Raw genomic sequence first — 21,826 nt, 5'->3', positions numbered from 1 at the left:
GCAAACGATTAGTTGCAAATAGTTGTTATGCAGCCCTAGTTTTTCTGACTCATTGTTTCTGACTCATTGTTTCACAATTATCACATATTTAATAATTGTATGGATTAGTTTTTGATAGATGGGTTTGCTTAATGTTGCTTTAAAAATTGGGGCACTGTATCCAATCCCATTATAAAGCTAAAAATGCCAGGATATTATTTAATATAACAATACGATTGTGTTTCAATGAAAGAAGAAAATCATATACACTTAGGATGGCTTGAGGGTGAATAAATGATGGGCTAATTTTCATTTTTTGTGTAAACTATTCCTTTACATTGTGTTTCTTTTATGATTCCTATAAGATAATCGAAAATAGTAACAAATTAGACAATTTTGGGGTATAATCTGAAATCATAACTTTTATTACAGTGTGCTTGCGCACACAAAATACAACAGAATTGATAATGTTGCTGGTATAGATCATATAGATCATAGATCATTTAATCTCGAAAGAATTTACATACAGCTTTGCTAAACTTTAGTGAAGACTTACTGTAAGACGACTTCTTTGTAAACTCAAATAAAGATGTGTTCATGTTGCTTTTTCCATGCAAAATGGTAACTAAGCTTGACCTCAATGCAACCAAACACTAAATAAAACAAAATTGATCGTGATGCTCGGAAAGATGCTTAAATGAATGCTGGAATATTCAAATGGGATTGTCTGTTTGGACACAGAGGAATTATTTACATTCATCCTTTTTAAATGTTTAAAGGAACAGATGTTTTAGTGACACACACAAATAACTAAACACTCGTCTTTGCTTGTTTTGACTTCTGCATATTGTGACTGCAGAACTGCATTAATCATTTATTTATGTAAAGTGGCCCTTTCTGCAGTGCAACTAATGGAAATCCCTAGTTTTACAAATGGGCGGGGGAAATTTGTACCGTCCTGACTTAGACGTCGGAGAGAGCGACGTCTTTTTTCTTAATGCAGAGAGAGTGCGTCTAATGCCCCAGAGACATGCATCTGCTGACATTTCTCAACTTGCTTGTTTGTGATTTTTACAGTAATTTTTATAGTTAGAGACTACAGTGAAGGCTACGGTTATTCATCACTGCTTGTATGCTTCACCCGGCTGCCACAGGCCACTTTGGTATTTGGTCATTTGTTTTAGATGCAGGAATGTAAATCCTTGTTTTAATTGAAACATTGGATAAAAGGGACTTTTTAAATTGGGGAGAAACCTACAGCACTGCACATATATACATTGTTGTAGTTATGCTCTGAGCTTTAATATTTTATTGGTTTGATATTGATCTTGTGTAACATTGCATGAAAGTTATAGAGATGTCCAATTTGTAAGCAAACCGTTTTCGAGTTTGTTCTTGTTAACAAATTGCTCAAACCAGTTTGCTGTAAACAATTCAATAGCAGTCAAGTGAATCACAGTGACTAGGGCTGCATAACGATTAATCGCAACTAATCGTTTGCAGAATAAAAGTTTTTGTTTACAAAATATGTGTGTGTGTACTGTGTATAATAATTATGTACATATAAATACACACACATGCAATATTTAAAAAATATTTATGGGTCAGTGACGTGTCCGTATGGTTCAATTAAATGTTATAAATACACACGCATGCATATATATATATATATATATTTAAGAAATATTTATGGGTCAGTGACGTGTCCGTATGGTTCAATGAAATGTTATAAATACACACGCATGCATATCGTCGCTGCCCGATGAAACTCACGTATGTCCAAAACGGTTACTTTTCAGAAAGTGAAAAAAACAGCGTATATCAACAGCAGTTGAATGTAGCGTTGTCATACTTGGTACGGCATATTAACATGTAACCATATTCTTGCCAGTGTCATGATATAATCCACTTTTTACCAAAATTGAGTTTAAATGGACATGCGTGCATATTCTACAGTAACTTTGATCGATACGCGTTCTTCCGATAATTAATTAGAATGGCCAAGTCGAGTTTCGTATTGACAGATGAATACGCTCAGTTTATTAAATAGCCTACGTCTTAGTTAAATACACTTACTTTATTTAATATTAATTATACATTTATTAAATGTCTCTTGCAAACTATGAGGGGACAATGAATCAATACACTGACATGGTAATACTACACAGCAGGGGACTCAGTTTGTGTTGAAAAGTGGTGGGGACAAAAGATCAGATAAAAACATTACTGCAGGACAGGAAAAATATTGAATAATGGTGCATCAAAAATGGGCATAGCGTAGGCTAGTCAACAACAAGAAAATACTCAGCATAAAACCCTCAACAATGTCGACTGCACACATGTAACAGTCCCTGCAACACCAGCTCAACCGAACAATGCCAAAGCACCATAGCGTAGAAAACAGCAGCGCTTTTAGTCAATGATTACAATGAATTTCATTACATATGTACAAGAAAACACACCATAAAAATACAACGCAACATATGTGACACTAGACCACAAAACCAGTCTTAAGCATCGCTTGATTTTTCAGAACATTTTAACCAACCAAATGCTTTCAAAAAGTGGTGGGGACATCCCCAGCGTAAATAACACCAATGCTAGACAGATACTTTGTTTGCACAGTCCTACCGTAATTAAGTCACTCCTAGATGTTAGTCTGGCGTCCGGGGGAAACGTTTACCTCGATGAAGGAAAGTCATTGTCATGTTTATTCGGCTATATCCAGTGCTGAGCTTCGATGAAACTTTTACGAGACCGGCGAGATGCTTCACAGGCGGAAGATATGCGGCGTGATTGACAGCTTTGACATCAAATGGGTATACGTGAAAATCAGATGACATGATTTCACAAGTTTTCATTGGCCATTTAGGTATGTGACGCATACTATATACGGAAATTAACCTGGACATTCAATCTGTCGAAAAATCTCAAAATCGGCAAAATGAACATACGTGATTTTCATCGGACAGCGACGATATATATACCGGTATATTAGAAATATTTATGGGTCAGTGACGTGTCCGTATGGTTCAATGAAATGTTATAAATACACACACATGCTTATACATATATATATATATATATAAAAATATTTATGGGTCAGTGATGTGTCCGTATGGTTCAATTAAATGTTTTAAATACACACACATGCATATATATATATATAAGAAATATTTATGGGTCAGTGACGTGTCCGTATGGTTCAATTAAATGTTATAAATACACACACATGCTTATATATATATTTACGAAATATTTATGGGTCAGTGACGTGTCCGTATGGTTCAATTAAATGTTATAAATACACACATGCTTATATATATATATATATATATATTTAAGAAATATTTATGGGTCAGTGACGTATCCATATGGTTCAATTAAATATTATAAATACACACACATGCATATATATTTAAGAAATATTAATGGGTCAGTGACGTGTCCGTATGGTTCAATTAAATGTTATAAATACAAACATGCTTATATATATATATATTTAAGAAATATTTATGGGTCAGTGACGTATCCATATGGTTCAATTAAATGTTATAAATACACACACATGCATATATATTTAAGAAATATTCATGGGCCAGTGACGTGTCCATATGGTTCAATCAAATGTAAAAGGGTTAAAATTTCAAAATCAATTCGCAGATTTCTTGCATATATTCTCTTTTTTGAGGACCAAGTCTAAAATTTCTGGTTTTATTTCATTTTGAAAGAATATGGGATAATTGCAAAAATGTCAATGTGGTGTAACCAGTCTGTGTCAGTTGGTGTAACTAGTTTTTTTTTTTATGAAAATATAAATATATTCATAAAACGTGGAATAAAATATAATCATCTAGTTTTTACATAAATTTTTACATCAATTAATTGTCAAAGATTATTTAGAAAACAGAGCTGTTTTCAGCATATGTCAGGACAAATATTACAAAAAATGCATTAAAATGTACATTTAGAAATAAATAATACAATGATTTTTTTTATGATTACGCTTACATGCCATCAAGGTGGATAAAATATTTAATATGTTTCATACTTTGGCGCAATTAGCGGTTACGATATTTGACAATTTCAGGTCCATTCAGTCTTAACTTTCATAAGAATGGTGCAAATGCATTTTTTATTACATAAAATTAACATAAATACACTATGTGCATTGAAATAAACCTGATGCATGCTTTTAAAAAAGTGTTTTAAATAGATTATTGAATTTCTCATCTTGGCAAACCTATTTGTCACTAAAACTTACATGTATACATTAAAAATGTATTTATAAATTTTTATATTTAGATATAATGTATATTATATATAATATTAATATGTTTTTTTTCCTTAAAATTATACATGTATGTGTGTGTATTTATATATGCATAATTACTATACACCAACATATATGATGTAAACAAAAACTTTTATTCTGCAATTGCGGTTGCAGCCCTAACAGTGGTTGTTCAAAATGTTCATCCAGAAAAGTTGGGATAAAGTTTTGAATGTTCTTAAGTGTCTAGGAACCCACTTAAAGTCTGTATGATTGAAAAAGAAAATGTACACCATAAAAAATATTTGTTTTAACTTAATAAAGAATAAAAAAGTAAGTGTTGTTCGTGCTGCCTTAAAATTTTGGTTTATTTCAACTTGTCTGTTAACTTATATTTTTGAGTTGAACTAACTCAAAATTTGAAGGCAGCAAAAACACTGACCTTTTAAAGGTTTTTACAGTAAGTGTATACAGTGTTGTGCACAAGTGAAGACTACTTTTATCAAAACACCCAGCGCTCTATTAGGTGCTAAAATGTTGCAGCTCTTGAAACGTTTGTAAATTGTTTATCTCCTGTTTATAACTAATAAATTATTTTTAGAGTACAAACCTTTTTTTTGCTTATTTGTAAATTATTCTTATAAAAATACTTTTTGAGATTAAAGTGATTATGTATCCATACTATTTCAGCAATTAAAACCCTGCTACTTATTACTCCATGACAGAAAAAAAACTTTCAAAGACAACAAAACTTTAATTACAAAAAATAATAATTTCAAAAATAACCCATTTTAATTTGCTTCTTAAACTGGTGGTCTTTTTCCTCCGCTTACAAATTCCCTCATGTAAATAGGGGATCTACCATGGCGTAAGCGCAACTGGCTTTTTTAAAGGGGATGAGAGACGAGACTCTTATTGGTTTATTGCACGTTACACCTAAAACACATCCATTACTCATTACAAGAATAGGAACAAACCCCAATGCACCAGGCGCGTCGTCCATTTTACCAGTCATTAAACTTCGAACAAGCACTAAGTGCACTTGCACCGTGCGCTTAGATCATTAAAATAGAGCCCTAAAGGGTGTAGGGCAGTACTGTAAAAAATACAACATACTTTATAACAGATCATAATAGATGATCATAGGAGCACATTTGTGTGGAGATGAAAACCCCAGCCACAAATGTTGACTATTAGTAGCAAGTGGTGTGATAAATTGTGATAAATTGTCTGACTGATTAATTTGCCTAAAAAGTCCCAAGTGAAATGCTTATGGCCTTAAGACGCACATTTGCTAAATCTGACCACAGAGCGTGGATTACTATTAATTAAAGTGAACCTTGTAAAGCTTTTAAGATAAAGTAATTCAGCGCCACGCTCAATAAATTTAATAATCGAATTGTTACACGGTACTTGCCATCATCAACCAAAACGAGGAGGCCTGCCAGTCGTTCACTGCGTTCCAGTTTTTTGCAATGCGATGCACGCTACATCTGAAATCAGTAATGATCTCTCTATCTAAAAGGTTGGATTTGATTTTAAGATAGTGCAGCCTTTGCTGTCAGACCTGATTATTGCTGATATTTAATATTTATATATTAAATCCCATTTATATAAAAGCGTAGCGGAGCTTATGATCAGCAGAGCCGTGTTTGATGGAGGTGCTGAGGGGCTGAGATAAGGCTATGTTGAGGGAATTGTTGAAATGGGTGACTGAAGCCTCTGCTATTGGTCACGGTCCACTCCTCAAAGCATGGGCCGCCTTTTATCAGGTGAGTGCAATTGGAAGCAGCAGTTCAAAGAGAAAAGAGATTTTTTTTTCTTTTTTAGGTTAACCTGTTTGAGGTTAATCCCACAGACAGATTGTGCTATCAATGAATGTTCCATCATGTTATGAGTATCCGGTCAACCGTTTAATGCGGGCCCCATAGGTCCCTAAAGAGCCGTCAAACTGCTGTCTAATAAAACAAAAAAATTGAGAGCTATTTCTAAAATAATGCGATATGCATTTTTACACCAAAAATGTCTAAACGTTTTACAGAGTGATTTTACGGTCAAGCAGTTTAAGGTACAAAATGCACAACACACCAAAATAATAATAATAATAATATATAAAAAAACATAATGACATTCATAAGCAACAAGAGAGCAATTCCAGCATTTGAAATTTTCAGTCAAAAATAAAAATATAATTTTTCAGACAAAGTTTTTATTATTGTTTGACACTACAGACAAGGGTTTAGATTAATCCAGGACTAGGCCTTAGTTAATTTAGGACATTTAAGTAGTTTTTACAAACAAACCTTACAAAAAAACAATACTGGTGTGCATCTTGAGACAAAACAATGGCACTGATATACACTCACCTAAAGGATTATTAGGAACACTTGTTCAATTTCTCATTAATGCAATGGTGTAATGGTGTGGGGGATGTTTTCTTGGCACACTTTAAAGGGATGGCCCCTTAGTGCCAATTGGGCATTGTTTAAATGCCACGGCCTACCTGAGCATCGTTTCTGACCATGTCCATCCCTTTATGACCACCATGTACCCATCCTCTGATGGCTACTTCCAGCAGGATACTGCACCATGTCACAAAGCTCGAATCATTTCAAAATGGTTTCTTGAACATGACAATGAGTTCACTGTACTAAAATGGCCCAGATCTCAACCTAATAGAGCATCTTTGGGATGTGGTGGAACGGGAGCGTCGTGCCCTGGATGTGCATCCCCCAAATCTCTATCAACTACAAGATGCTATCCTATCAATATGGGCCAACATTTCTAAAGAATGATTTCAGCACCTTGTTGAATCAATGCCACGTAGAATTAAAGCAGTTGTGAAGGTGAAAGGTGGTCAAACACAGTATTAGTATGTTCCTAATAATCCTTTAGGTGAGTGTATGTTAAAATATGTCAGTGCAAGGTGTTTTAAAAATGAACGCAGCTCAAACATACATTTTAGTCTGGGACTAGGATAAGCCCTGTCCGGGAAACCATCCTTACAAACACTAGTAGCTCTACATTTCTATTTCTATTTCAGCATTTTCCAATTTCTCCCCGTGTTTCGATATCTCACTGTCTCTTCACCACTTTAAATCTCATCTGAGCTCGTATATTAAAGCTACGTGTCGCTTTGGTGCAAGGAAACCTCAAAGCTGTTTACTGTCAATGGTGCTCCAGGATGTAAGATGGCGAGAACTCCGACAGCAGTCAATAATCCAGAGGCTAAAAACATGCAACGTTTGGCATGTCTTGTGTTGTCACACCTATTCGCGGTGTATGCTCGCGCGAAAACTGAGGCTTTCATCTTGTGCGAAACAACCCTGCTGGAAACACATGCTGTTTGAAGTGCTGGACTCTCTAAGAGATCTTGTAGATGTTCCACAGGGATTTTATCACAGAAATGTGGCTTCTGATCGCAAGAAAGGCTTATGTTTTTGAATTTGTTAGGACAGTGGGGATATGAGTGTACGAGCTTTAGTAGATATTAAAAGAAACTTATTTTTTGATGTACGCCCCCAGACGTATCTGGTTTAAATCATATTTTGTAAATCAACCACTAAGTAATTGGAGTAATTTAGGACTAACTATTCTTGTATCTGCGATACAAAAGTCCATGTGGTTTATCCTGCTAAAAAAAGCTTTTTAAGAAGTAGTTTTTTTCATGAATATTTATTTTATTTATTATATTGTATGCTTGCGTGTGTGCATGTGTGTTTATCTATTGTTTACCTTGACAAATGCATAACACAGAATAAAAACGAATAAATCTGAGAAAAAAAATCATTTGAGTGGACAACATTTTTAAGTTTTGTGTAACCGATAAAAATGGGAATCTGTAAAAAATGGTTGCCACATTTGTATGCGTATTGTTCAGTCTAGAGGCATGCATGAGTACTTGAAAACCATAATAACAATAGATGAATTCACGTTTCTTATACAAAATTTACAAAATTTTGCCATTTTATAGTCAACGGTAGGCATAGGCCGATTATCGGTTACAGGGTATACCGAGGTTTTAAAGAGTCAAGGTTTCAAAACCACTAAAATGTTATGTGATACCATTTTCAAGGTATAAGCTCTGTTTACACAAAATTAGTTAAATAATTAAGTCATGTAATTGATTTCATGTTAAATATTATATTACAATTAGGGATGCACGATAACTGCTTATTTTCAATATTATCGGTTATCGGTCTGATAGCAAAATCTGCCGATAAATTATGGATTATTTTGGTTTGTTGAACCACTTCACTTGCTCATTGCTGGCCATGTGGAGTTTTGATTGGTGCTTTCTGTGACATAGCACGAAGATGACACGTGTTGCGGGCTTAAGAAGAGTATGCTAGTCTAGCGCAAAGACAAGATGTCTGCGAGTTTTTCATTGTGAAAATAATATGAATATTTATCGGCCTATAGATATCGGTTATCGCCCCCCCAAATTTAAAGAGTTATCGGTATCGGCCAAATTTCCATATTGGTGCATCCCTAATTATAATTTTATATATTTTTTATAATTTTATGTATTTTTTTTTAAAGAATATTTTAATTTAAGGTTTTATTTTTACCTGAAATACATGTCCTGTATTGTGTCCAGTTGAAAAGTTGTTGTCTGTACATGCAGACAAATTATTGAAAATAACACATTTTAGTGTTGCAATGGCAATACTGCAAGACCGTGAAACCGTGGTACTTTTGCTTAAGCTTATCATACCTCCAAAATCTCATACCGACCCATGCCTAGTCCAGGGTCACTTGTTGTAATAAACCAACCTTATTGTCTGACCAAAAACCAAAATAGCTTGATGCTTTCGCCCTCTTGATTGTTTGTATTTATCGCTTTCTAAAAGTATGTGCATGTAGTGTTTTTCTACAAAGTAACATCGCCACCTACTGGCCTAGTGTGTATAATACAGCATTTTTAGTTGTTTTAGTGGATACATGGATACATTTTTACATTTCACAAAGTCGTGGTGTGTACATGATTTTTTTCAAAACTGCAAAACACTAGTTGTTGTGTAAACACTTCCAGACATTATTAAAATGCTCCATGTCTCTTTTGCAGGGTAAAAGCAAAGAAAGGTGTGAACCTTCTGAGCACCAAATCCAAGAGTAACCAGTGGAGGGTGGAGTGGGATGTGCAGTCTGGAGCCAAACACTCCATTGCCACCGTGGAGGTCAGCAAGATCAAAGGAGTCCTTGGGTAAGAAAACCTCTCAACTAGAGACCTGTGCAGAACATTGTTAAATGACAAATCTGATTTAACAACAAAATGGAAGCTTTTATGCTTGAACAATAACATTCAGTTCTTTAGACTTCTAATAACATTTAACTAAAACAGAACCTCGTCTGTTAAGAAAATTAAGTTCTATTTTAATCACTAAAATGCTTGTAGTCATATAATTGGTGCTTTTTATGTGTTAATGTAATGCAGGCCTTTATTTGTAATGAGGCTCATTAAAGATTTACAAAAATCCTTAAGCAATCTCTATTGGAATAATCTGGACCCAAATGCAGATGTTTTAAAAAAGCTGATACTGAAATATTGAAATATTTTTTTACGGACATTTATTTTAGGTTGTACTTTAGTAATAGTATTCTAAACACATCGGTAGAATAAATTACAAAATCAGTGGAGGTTAAGACACGAGATTACCACAAGGTCATCTAATTTTAACATCACGCTGTTTTATTCTCACTTCTATGCCTCTTTTTGGCTCGGTATTAAGTAGACCCTGGGAAAAATCTTTCCTATTGTGTCAGAGTTGTGAAAAGAACGTGTCACTCACCTGGAGCATTAGATTACCTTAGATAGGGCTAGAATGCTTGGGACCATGAAAACCACATTTTTCACAAGAACACTATCTGCTTTTCCTGACAAACTGTGTGCTCTGACTGCTGTTATCGTGTTTGTTTGGTAGTCTTTAAAAATGCACATAACTGAATAGCAGAAAAGTACACAGGATAGTCTTATGTCCAAAACGAAAGGCAATGTATTGTATAATCCTAACTTATTAAAGACACAGGGCGCCAATTTTTCAATAACCCTAAGTGAGCTTTTTTGGCATTACATGTTAGTATATACTGTAGTAGCATTGACTCCCATTAACCAGTTCTTATTAGAAACAAAAAATCTCATTGCAGTACATACTACATCAAATCTTCCCATTAAACCTTCACAGTATGTTATTTGCAGCACATATCGTCTGACACATTGTCAAACATCTACTGTATGTGAATCCTACCTGTGGAGGATGTTGCTTGTTATTTCTAATGCAAGTTTAAACACCTTTACACTTTCCATCACAACTAACAGAATGTTCTGCTTGTTTTGAGACATTTCACAATTCTTTTTTAAAAAAAATAATGGGAGACCGGGCCTGTTTGTCACACTTGACATATTTTTAGTGAATATCCGAATATATGTGTAGGTTTATTTTTGAAAGTAAGTTTTTATATAGACACATATCTTAAAGCCCCATTGAAATAAAATTTAAAGGTTTTTAGCTTTTAGTATGAATATGTTAGCCTTGAGGATATTGGTGTGCTCCTGAACCTTTTTACATTTTCCAGATATAAGTAGTAAAAGTTAGTCTCTCATTTCTGCCAATACGGATCAATGATTTTTATGACATCATTCTGCACTTAAGCTACTCATCAGATTCCAAGCTTTGAGATAAACTTAACACTATTGGCTATTTTAAAAGGGGAGGGGCCACCCAATATGTCTCCCGCCAACTTCCTCTTTCACTTGATTTCACTTGATGTCACATTTTAATGCACTTCAGTGGGTCTTTAAAGGTACAAAAGCTGTCACTGGGGGGAACCCTTTCAAAAAGTATATCTTTGTACTTATTAGTACCTAATAGGTACATATTGGTATCTCAGAGATTCATAATGGTACCTGTATTGGTGTCTGTACCAAAATGGTACATATTAACACATATCAAAGGGTAAGGTCCCAGTGACAGCTGTTGTACCTGTATTTCTGACAGTGGGTTGTTTTAAGTCAAGAGTTGGGTTTGATCCCACCCAACAATTAAACATTTAAACTGTTCTTTTCCCAGAAAGGTACACAGATGGAACTTTTGTAATAACTTATCACTTATTGTCCAGCATATTATTGTCTTGTAAACAAATTTTTTATAATAAAAAAGAATAAAGTAGAACCTTTTGGCTGCTTTGAACTACAGTTAACTTTGTCTACAGTTTCTACGCAGCAAAATCATTTGATGTCTTTTTATCACTTTTTAAGATTTCACTTTGCACAGCTTGTTTTGTCCTCAAACTAAAGCTCATGTCTTTTGTTTGCTCATTTTTTAATGTCTGTCTTTTTTTTAACATTGTAAATGTGGTTTATGGCTCTGTTTGGAGGCAACGGCAGCATTATTTATCAATATCAGACCAGAAAACAGCTCATCATTCCATTAGCGTACTTTCCATTAGAGATTCAGTCGCTGGCGCACTCCTGCCAATTCTTTCTTCTGTTCTTATGTTTCAGCAAGTTTCAAATTACACCAAAAACAGCCTTTTGATTTCTGGCAGTGTTTAATGGTGGATTGTTGACAGGACTCGTCTCTACTCTCTCTCTCTCTCTCTCTCTTTTATTGTGCAGGACAATCAATTCTCAGCAACAACTTGACAATTAAGGCAATATTACTTTGTAATGCGGCATCCAATGGAAAGACAGCAAGGAAAGCAAGCGCATTTGATAAAGATTGATTTCCGTTTTCCTTCAAATACTTTCTTCCAAACAAAAGGAAAAGTAATTAAAGTTGGGGCAGTGGGACAGTTATTCCGGCCCTGCAGTTTGAAAAAAAAGACATTGATTTCAAGTCACAAATTAGTTAAGCAAAGAAATAAATACATTTTAGAGTCACCTCCTCACTCTCTCATCTCCAGTCATTTACCCAAGTTACTGACAGTGCATTTAAGCTATGCATTTTTTATTAGTATGTGTGATCCCGAGGGTTCAAACCCATGACCTTTGCACTGCTAATGCATTGCTCTTCCAGTTAAGCTACAGAAACACTTTAGCTTTAGATTAAAGAGCCTCTATTTTCCTTTTTTTTTGTTGCAACAATAAGGACAATATTACTTTTTAGTGTATTCTGTGTTATGTAGAATCAGCAATAAAAATTTGAAAATGAATTAAGGGAAATAAATGAAAAGGGATTGTAAGAGCCCCTATTTTCTTTTTCACGATTTTACATTTCTTTTGGTGTGTAAGTGTGTGTTAGTACATGTTAAAGTGCAGCTATTTCATTGCTAAAAACAACGTTATTATGTGTATTTGGTATAATACAATGTGTTTGCGTAGTTTATGGTTAAAAACACATTATTTTCCACATACCGTACATTTTTGTAGCTCCAGATTTTACTCTCTTCCTGACGCACACAGATTTGAAAAGTGTCCCTGATTGGCCAGCTACCTCTGATGTCAGCCGGAAACGTGACGCTCCTTACCATGTTTAAAAGATTCGGTCACAATGCAATGCTAACAGGAGTTAACTAACAGGCTGAGTCCGAAGCTGGATGAATTATGATAATGTCGGTCTTGTCTACATCACCAATCCCAGGAAGTAAACTGTTGCCTACATCCGTGTGTTTGTTGTAGTCCAAGAATAGAGATTTATATCGGAGACAATAACTCGCATCATGGTTTACTTTGGGGTATGTACCTTTTGCATATCGTAAACATGTACTTATACACACCTACACACCAAAGGAAATGGAAAATGTGAATCGGACAATACATGCTCTTTAACGATCTGCAAAGTTACAAATCCCAAAGTCTAGTTTTCGTCACCAAATGAAATCTCTTTTCTTGGACTAATGAACGCAAGGATTGTATTAAACAGTTTACTTCCATAGCCCGATCTTCCAAATATGATGTGGAGTACGCTTGAGGTATTCGGCCAATCACAACGCACTATATAGCTGGCCAATCAGTCTCACAACAATGTGTTTTGTAGAAATCAATGCGTTTCAGAAAGACGGGGCATTGTGGAAAAACAATAATGTATAAAAAATGGAGAAAATAATGTGTTTTTTGAACCATAAACCATTTCATTACACCAAATACACCAAATAACCTTATTTTTAGCAGCGTAATACACTGCATTTTCAAGAAAAAAAATCTTAGTATTTTTGTCTTGTTTTCAGTAAAAATATCTAAAAATTCTTAAATTAAGATGCTTTTACTTGATAAGCAAAACAACCCAAGAAAATAAGTCTAGTTTTTATACAAAAATATCAAATTTACGTGATTTTGTGTATAAAACAAGCAAAAATCTGCCAATGGGGTAAGAAAATGTTTCTTGAATTTTTCTTGAATTTAGTGTTTAAGAAAAATGTTTTGCTTACTCAATTGGCAGATTTTTTGCTTGTTTTAAACACAACATCACTTAAATTTGATATTTTTGGTCTAAAAACTAGACTTATGTTCTTGGGTCGTTTTGCTCATCAAGTAAAAGCATCTTACTTTAAGAATTTTTAGATATTTTTCTTGAAAAAATGTTTTGCAATGTAGGGGCTCTATAAAAGTGGATATAAACAACTCTGCACTTGTAAGAAATCAAGTATACTTTTAAATATTTTTACTGTGATTTAATACAGCTTTTCTGGCAGGAAAAGAAAAAATATTGAAATTCAGATTTTCTAACTTCCCATTAGAAAGGAAGATGTTGCAGCCTTGACACTGACGCACGACTTATTCCCAACAGAAAACATTTTGATAACCCTTCAGCAATCCCACGAACATTTCTACTCCTGCCGAGCAAATGTATTTTTGGGACCGACTCTCTTCAGCGTGGCTGTCAGCCTTTATCAGCAGTTACCTGTAGAACAGGAGTCTCAAATAAAGGAAGTAATCCTTGATGAGTGAGCATGAGGCCAACAGACAGAGCTCATTTAGTGTGTCACTATCCATTATACAGGTTTCCTGCAAAAGCCTTGAAGAAACTGCCAAGCACTGTTATAGTTCTATGTCACTGATTTAAAACCAGTATGTTGTTTATATGGGCCAGTACTTATTTTTCACTTTCCACTGCATTTAAAATCCAGCACATTAAAGCATTTTGGGGGATCCTGACCAACCTGACACAGCAACACCTGGCTTAACCAATGCTTTTATCTACATGCACAACAGTAGCAATGGCATATTTTGGACAAATACAAATGGCTTGGTTAGGTACGCATTTATTTTTATCCCATGCAATTCGGTCCATGCAACAAATGCATCTTCCCAGCTATCAGATTGATTTATCTCTTGGCTGTGTCAATATATGACACCTAATACTCTACATAACAGAACATTTGTTTGTGTCTTTGCCCACAAAAGTAAACCCGATCCTTTATTCGACTCCTCTAAATGAGCTTAAAAGCTACATTTGATGGTCTTCTCTGCTTTTTATGTTTAATAGCCCCATAATTGATCATCTGCTCACTGTTAATTGTTCGTGTTGTGTTTTATTCAGGGACATGGCTGCCAGCATTGAAATCATGCAGCTGGACTTTGAGATGGAGAACTTTACCAGCCAATCAGTCACCAGAAGAATCAACTGGAACATTGATTACCGGGGGCAGAATCCGGTCTCGGATGCAGAGAAGGTGGTAACGGAATTGACGGTCGTGCAGAAGGACATCAAAGCCATCATTCCACTTTCAATGGTAAGACATTTCTCCGAAAATTTTGTATTCATTATGAATTCTGGAATTGCACAATTTTGGGTCTGCTTGTAGCATTTCTCAGAAATTTCCAGAGAACTTTTCCCTTTTTTATCATTCTTTCAGCTACAAATAATAGTTTAACTCTTTCCCCTCCATTGACGAGTTAACTTGTCAATTAAGAGAACGCTTCCTGGCGAGTTTTTCCGGCAATCCATAATTCCACTATTATCCGCCAGGTGACGCTTTTACCAAACTTATAAAACAGTTAAAACTGCATGTATGTTTTGATCATCACTCTGAATCCTTTCTCAATCAAAAGTCCTTCACAAAACAGTTTTTTGCTAAAAAAAAAAATATTTTTGAAGAAACCAACCCATATTTGAGAGGTAATAAAAAGAAAACAAATGAAGGTAGGATGAAATGTCAGGTTCAGTCAGGGCCGGCTCTAGCCCATTGGTTGCCCTAGCCAAGATTGAGTTTTTAGAGCTGCAGGAGTGATTTTCTCTTTGTCTTGGGTTGTTTGATTAACATTAATGACACAGACTTAGGTAGGTTAATTGAGGTTACTGTCTCTTTAAGATAAGCTTGGACCTGGATTTTGACTTTTATAAGAAAAAGAACACTGTGAATATAATTTTGTTTGTGTGCGCCCTGTCAAGAACAGAAAAATGTTATGTCCCCTTGCTTTTTTAAAACGCGTCTCTTCGTGTGTCCGCTTTTGAGTGCCCTGAAACGCACGCGCACACACAGACGGAGGGCGAATTCCAAACGGTGCAGCATAAACAGACGCTCCACATAAAAACATTATGTTGTTCTATAAGCCAAATGTATGTTAATGGACTATAGTTTGAGACACAGTAGCGCAACTCTCTTTATATTTTACACATTAAGGGTTTGGATCTTTAAAGGGCACAGGGATGATCACGTCTGACTGGAGCTAGACCAAATACATTCAACCGCATGAATGTATCACTTTAGCATCACTTTAGCATCTTTTTATGGTTAAATTGTTTAAAATCACTTGAATGTTGAGATTTGCAAGCATTTACAACATGTGCAAATGATAAACTTTTCCCTATTTAAATTTGTGTATAAATCCGCAAATCGCATGTGAGTCGAACCGTGGGTCATGATCCGTACGGATCACGATTTAACTGCGATCCGTCACAACACTGATGAGAACACTCTATACTGGGCTTTCTTTTTATCTTCTTCCTTCCTCCGTTTTCGTCCCTGTGCACTGCTTCATTTTAGATAAACGTAACGCAAATCCCCTTCCACCCGCAACACCAGAGGGCGCCAGCGCCCCAATACATTTGTTGTCCTAGGCCAGTGGTTCTCAAACTTTTTTAGCGTGCGGCCCCCTTTGTGTACGGCACATTCCTTCACGGCCCTCCAAAGAAAATTTATGACAAGAAACTGTTCTAAAACTCAACTTTTAATTAATCAAACCATATTAAATGATATGTAGTGCTGTTGGTTACTAGTCTTATTTTTTTTTTTAGGTTTAATTGCACAGAATTCATGATAAATTCATTTATTTTATAAAATGTCATAAAACTGGGGCCCCCCTGGCACCATCTCGCGGGCCCCCAGTTTGAGAACCACTGTCCTAGGCAACCGACAAGTTTGCCTATGGCAATCACTGGCCCTGGGCTCAGTCCACAGCTACAGTAATATAGTTTTATGTTACTGCAACTTAAAAAAAATAGTTAAACAATTTCAACTTGTTTTTAAAAGTTATGTCAACTTATCACATGTCATAACCCAGCGTGCCGCACAAGCCCTGAAAAGTGAAGCCAAAGCGTCTCGATTGCCCCCCAGTGACTGGTCCCAGTATAGGTTATAAATCCCGCCTCCCCGTGTTATTCAATGGGACTTGAGACCAAATAAACAATATAATTACACTTCAATTATCTTTTTTCCGAAGCTGGTTTCTGTTATTTGTAGTTTTTATCACGCTGATGTAAATTCAAGTGTTTGTTTTTAATTATTTAATGCTATAAAAACAGTGGCGTCACAACATGATTGACAGCTGTGATATGCACATTCTGCGAGAGCAAGGGCGGGGCCTTGATTTCACGGCTCTACTTCCTGCTCACTACTGCGCAGGACTGGTCCCGAAATTGCTACGGCGCAGACTCAAGACCCAAGATGTCAGCACTGTATCGGGACATTGGCGGCTTCACTTTTCACCAATGGAAGAGAACAAATGGGTGTCATCCACCTTTTTTTACAGTCTATGGTCATAACTTAAAATATTAGGTTGAATTGACTTGCAAAACCAAGTTGTTTAAACTGCATACACTGTCAGAAAAAAATGGTCCCTAGCTGTCACTAGGCTATTACCCTTTAAAATATCCTAATTTTAACTATTTAGGTACAGATATATATATATATATATATATATATATATATATATATATATATATATATATATATATATATATATATATATATACACACACAAATTTGATGCCAATATGTACCTTAGAGCTACTAATATGCACTCTTTTTGTTCAGGACCTTTTCATGTACCGAGAATAAAGCTCATCTTCTTCACATTGTTTCTCAGCCGCATTATCTTTTTAAGAGGCTGTCTGAAAAATCCACATTCACAATTTTTCACAGTGAGACTTTTTAAGGTCTGTGGAAAGGGCTTGAAAGTAATCCGCCGTATTATCCACTTACTCCAGAAGAAACTCCAGTATTCACCTATTAAAATTCATTCGGAGCAGTCGGTGTTAAAGCGTCGCCGGGGCCACCTGCCCTTCCCCGTCATTTTCATGTATAGTCAAACTCTGGCATGATTCAGTACATGGGTACCAGGTGCAAAACAAGATACCCCTCCCACCTTCCAAAATCCACTGGTGTGTTTCAGAAGCCCCGTGCAGAATATAGCAGTTCAACAAGAAGTGAATACAAAACAAAACGGTCATGAGGAAAATACTAAAATCTGCCACAGCGCAGGAGTCAAGGCTTCAATTTTTATTTTCTTCAAGCAGAGAAGCAGAGAGATGTGCAGTTTGATATCACAGCCATAAACTATGATTTGTTTCTTGGTAGTGGCATTAGGGGGAGGGACATTCAAGAGATTACTTGATTGGGCAAAAACCTGGGTAGTGCAAGATGAGTCATCAATTATTTCTCTTTTGTTTTACCAATAGAATTTTTTTCTCAAAGTGAATTTTGTTACACCAGCGTGCAAATGAAAGCTAACATGCACAGACTAAATGCCACAAAACTATAATTCAAATTCACAAGGTTTATGGGCTCTGATTGTTCAATAGGATTGAATGCATACACGTATGTCTGCGGTCTTTACGCATGAAAGCGACCTTCTTTTTTATTCAAATAAATGCTCTGAAGGATTATAAATAACAAGAACACATTCAGAGAGGCTCATATGACACCCCATTCAGACAGCCAACGAAAAGCAGTAGCAGAGCGACGCGATGTCATTAATTTCAATGGAAACTGGGCGACTTCCGGCGACACGAGCGAACGTGATTGTTGGCGACAGAAAGTAGGCGCGATTAGCAACGGAGTCGTGCGACAAAAGTTGAGAAAAGTTTAACTTTATGCAAATTAGCAGCGAGTTTCACAAGCGACTACCAATGGGAGTGAAGTAAGTGGAGCACTGATTTGTTGTTTACAACATGGGGTAACGTCACACTACTACGCAACCAGAAGTGGGAACGCCCAGAAGCGACATCAACCACCAGCGGCAGGCGATGAGCAGCGATAACATCGCTGGCTGTCTGAATGCGGCTTAAGAAGTGTTCATAGGCACAACAATTGCAGAACCTATATGTTTCTTGCCAAGCGCATGACGTAAGTGATTTAAGTGAGCAAATCTCACTTCATACACCTACAAGTGAACAATTTAAAGTGCAAGATACAAGCGTTTTTAACATGAACATGATAAATATCACATGTGGCTTTGCATGGTTAAACAATATACATCTATTATCACTTAGGGTGTACTCACTTTTGTTGCCACCTATTTTGACATTAATGGCTGTATGTTATTTTCAGTACAGCAAATCTATACTGCTATACAAGCAGCACAGTGACTTCTCTAAAATGTATATCCAAATTTAATTTCTATAGTATTGTCCCTTAAAGCAACACTATGTAGTTTTTTTACCTTTAAATAATGTCTCTAAAATTATTTCAATGATAGAACAACTTTTAAAGGCGGAGTCCACGATGTTTGAAAGCTAATGTTGATATTTGAAATCACCCAAACAAACACGCCCAAACCCCAATAGAATCTGGACCTTCTGTTGATAGACCCACCCCACACATACGCAACCCGGCATTTGATTTCATTTGATTGGCTATAAGTGTGTTTTGGTAGTCGGCCCGTCTCCTTTTCCAAACCGTTTTTCAAACATCGTGGACTCCGCCTTTAACTGGACAAATTGTACTGTTGCTGCAACCTGAGCAGCCTCCTAGCTGCTAAAAGCACACTATGAAATTGGTGGTGGAGGGTAGAGCACACAGCCCCGCCCCTCCCCCTGCCTGCAGAAGAGTGTCAGATACCAGGCACTGTGCGCTTTTCAACCACATGGGGGAGCTGTAAGTCATTTTTACATGGAAACTACATAGTGTTGCTTTAAGAAGATATACAAATATGTTTGCTGAAATGTAAGGGGTGCGCGGGGAAAAAAACTAACGTGGGGTTAGTTGTAACACGGATTGTTTACATTGTTGCACAAGGTTGAGCGTTTTGTTTTTTTCATGCTGCCAAAAGACGATCTCCACAAAATATTGGAAATGTATAATGTTTTTCCAGAGAGTTATTGATGAACGAGTGTTTTGGTGGCATGCAAGGAATTTTTTTTTCGGATTCTAAGTTGGGTGTGTAAGATACCAAATCCAATGCTATGTCATATTAATCAGCATCGTTTTGAAATATGTCTGCAGTTCTTAGCAACTTTTTTGGCCGGCTTGAAAATATTTTGACTCAGCGAGGTTAATTGTAACTCTGTGTGACAACTAACCCCTCAGCAATTACGGCATGAAAACCGCTAACGTTAGCATAATTCTTGCCGTTGTTTTAAATAGGCTACACACAAATGATTGCTGGCTGCCAACAAACTAAATGTGCCTGCCTTTAAAAAATCGTGTGTCAAATTTATTTTTGTTCATATCTTTAATATTGATTGAATATGGTCACGTCAAAGATTGAAATCATAATGAAATGAATGGCTAAAATCAGACTTTGATGCTCATTATCTCAAAATTTTATTTTGAAACTGTAGTATGGTTATTACAGACTGGGTCACATATAAAGAAATGTTTTGTCATAATTGTGCTGCTTTTTCTCACATATTTAGACATTTGTGTTCATTTATAATTAAACTATTGTTATAAAAGGGCTGGATAAATGAATACAGTGTGGATACCCATCTATTATAGACAGATATATAAACAATATCCACTTAGACAAAATAGTATTGAAATATTTGCCTGCAAAATATAAAAAACTAACCCCCTGCCTGTTACAATTAACCCCACCTATGGGGTATGTTGTAACGTTTGCACTTCTATCACGTTTGGTGTAATTGTCCAAGAATGCTAGAATACTAGAAACAAACTTTAAATGTTCATTTGTAGCAGAGATGTGTGTGTTGCTTGTGTAAAAATAGAATTAATCAAACTCAAATATTTTTGAATGATTGAGCCAAAACCAAAAAGCGTTAGGTTGTGCCCCGCTCATCCCCTATATATATACCATATATGACACAGCAGGACTTATTATGTGTTCCTGCTTTTCCCCAGCAGGCTCAGTCCCCCCAAATTGCACGAAACAACTCTCTCAACCTCTATTAACATGAGCAGCTCTTCCAGTGGGGCAAGTGAGAGAGCCCTTTAACACTGACACAGGATCAGCTGTGCTCTTTCTCTTGAAAAAGCTTAGGTTCAGCACAGGGGCCGGTCCTCCATCAGCACTCAGGGGGCAGAGGATGTGTTGGCTACATTGGCTTCCTCCCGGTTCAATACCGAATTATAAATAAAAAATGACACAGCCTGACACTCAGGGCTACTATCACACATTGTGCAGTCCATCAAATATCCACACACTCACACACATACTGATCAAAATATAAAAAAAACTGAAATAATGCGGTTGTGAGGTCATGGTGGCCTTATTGTGAGATCCTGAAGCAGCCTTTATGTCAGGGCTGTAAGCCAGAGGTATTGGTAAAATTCAGAGGTTCACATATAGTAGACAATTCTTTGCTTATTAGCTCTGTGTGTTTCCAAAATCATGTGGCAAGAAGAGGAAAAAGTTTTAAAGAATCTTCATGTGGGTTATTTATACCATCACAGTTTATGGTTAGCACCATTGCATCTAAAGCACGATCACCAAATACATATGACTCAAGAGCCTTATTTCAAATCATATAGGCGTGGTTTCCCGGAAAATGCATATCCTGGTCCCAGACTAAAATACATGTTTGAGCTTCCTTAATTTAAAACCACCTTATACATACATATCTAATATCAGCGCCATTGTTTTGTCTCAAGATGCACACCAGTATTGATTTTTTGTAAGGTTTGTTTATAAAGACTACTTAAATGTCCTAATATAACTAAGACCCTGTCCTGGATTAACCTAAACCCTGTCCGTGAAACTGACTCGTAGACAAGAAATTGGCAATAATAATAATAATAATAATAAATAATAACTATAATGATAATGATAATAATAATAATAATAATAATAATAATAATAATAATAATAATAATAATAATAATAATAATAATAATAATAATAATATCCATAATGGTAATGATAGTAATATTATTATTATTATTATTATTATTATTATTATTATTATTATTATTAATAATAATAATAATAATAATAATAATAATAATAATATC

The 21,826-nt window shown here is 35.7% G+C and overlaps 1 protein-coding gene across 2 annotated transcripts in view; it reads left to right on the top strand.

The window, feature by feature from the left end:
• The window catches only part of tmem132e (transmembrane protein 132E), a 450,599-nt gene that overhangs the window by 382,475 nt on the left and 46,298 nt on the right, over positions 1 to 21,826 (top strand). For both annotated transcript variants that reach the window (XM_055200522.2, XM_055200523.2), the window contains exons 3-4: positions 9,321 to 9,458; positions 14,734 to 14,926. In XM_055200522.2, the coding sequence (XP_055056497.2) occupies positions 9,321 to 9,458; positions 14,734 to 14,926 (331 nt within the window). The remainder of the gene's footprint in view (positions 1 to 9,320; positions 9,459 to 14,733; positions 14,927 to 21,826) is intronic.

The sequence above is a fragment of the Misgurnus anguillicaudatus genome, chromosome 22, assembly GCF_027580225.2.
Source record: "Misgurnus anguillicaudatus chromosome 22, ASM2758022v2, whole genome shotgun sequence".
Classification (NCBI taxonomy): domain Eukaryota; kingdom Metazoa; phylum Chordata; class Actinopteri; order Cypriniformes; family Cobitidae; genus Misgurnus; species Misgurnus anguillicaudatus.
This window is presented reverse-complemented; position numbering and strand designations above follow the sequence as displayed.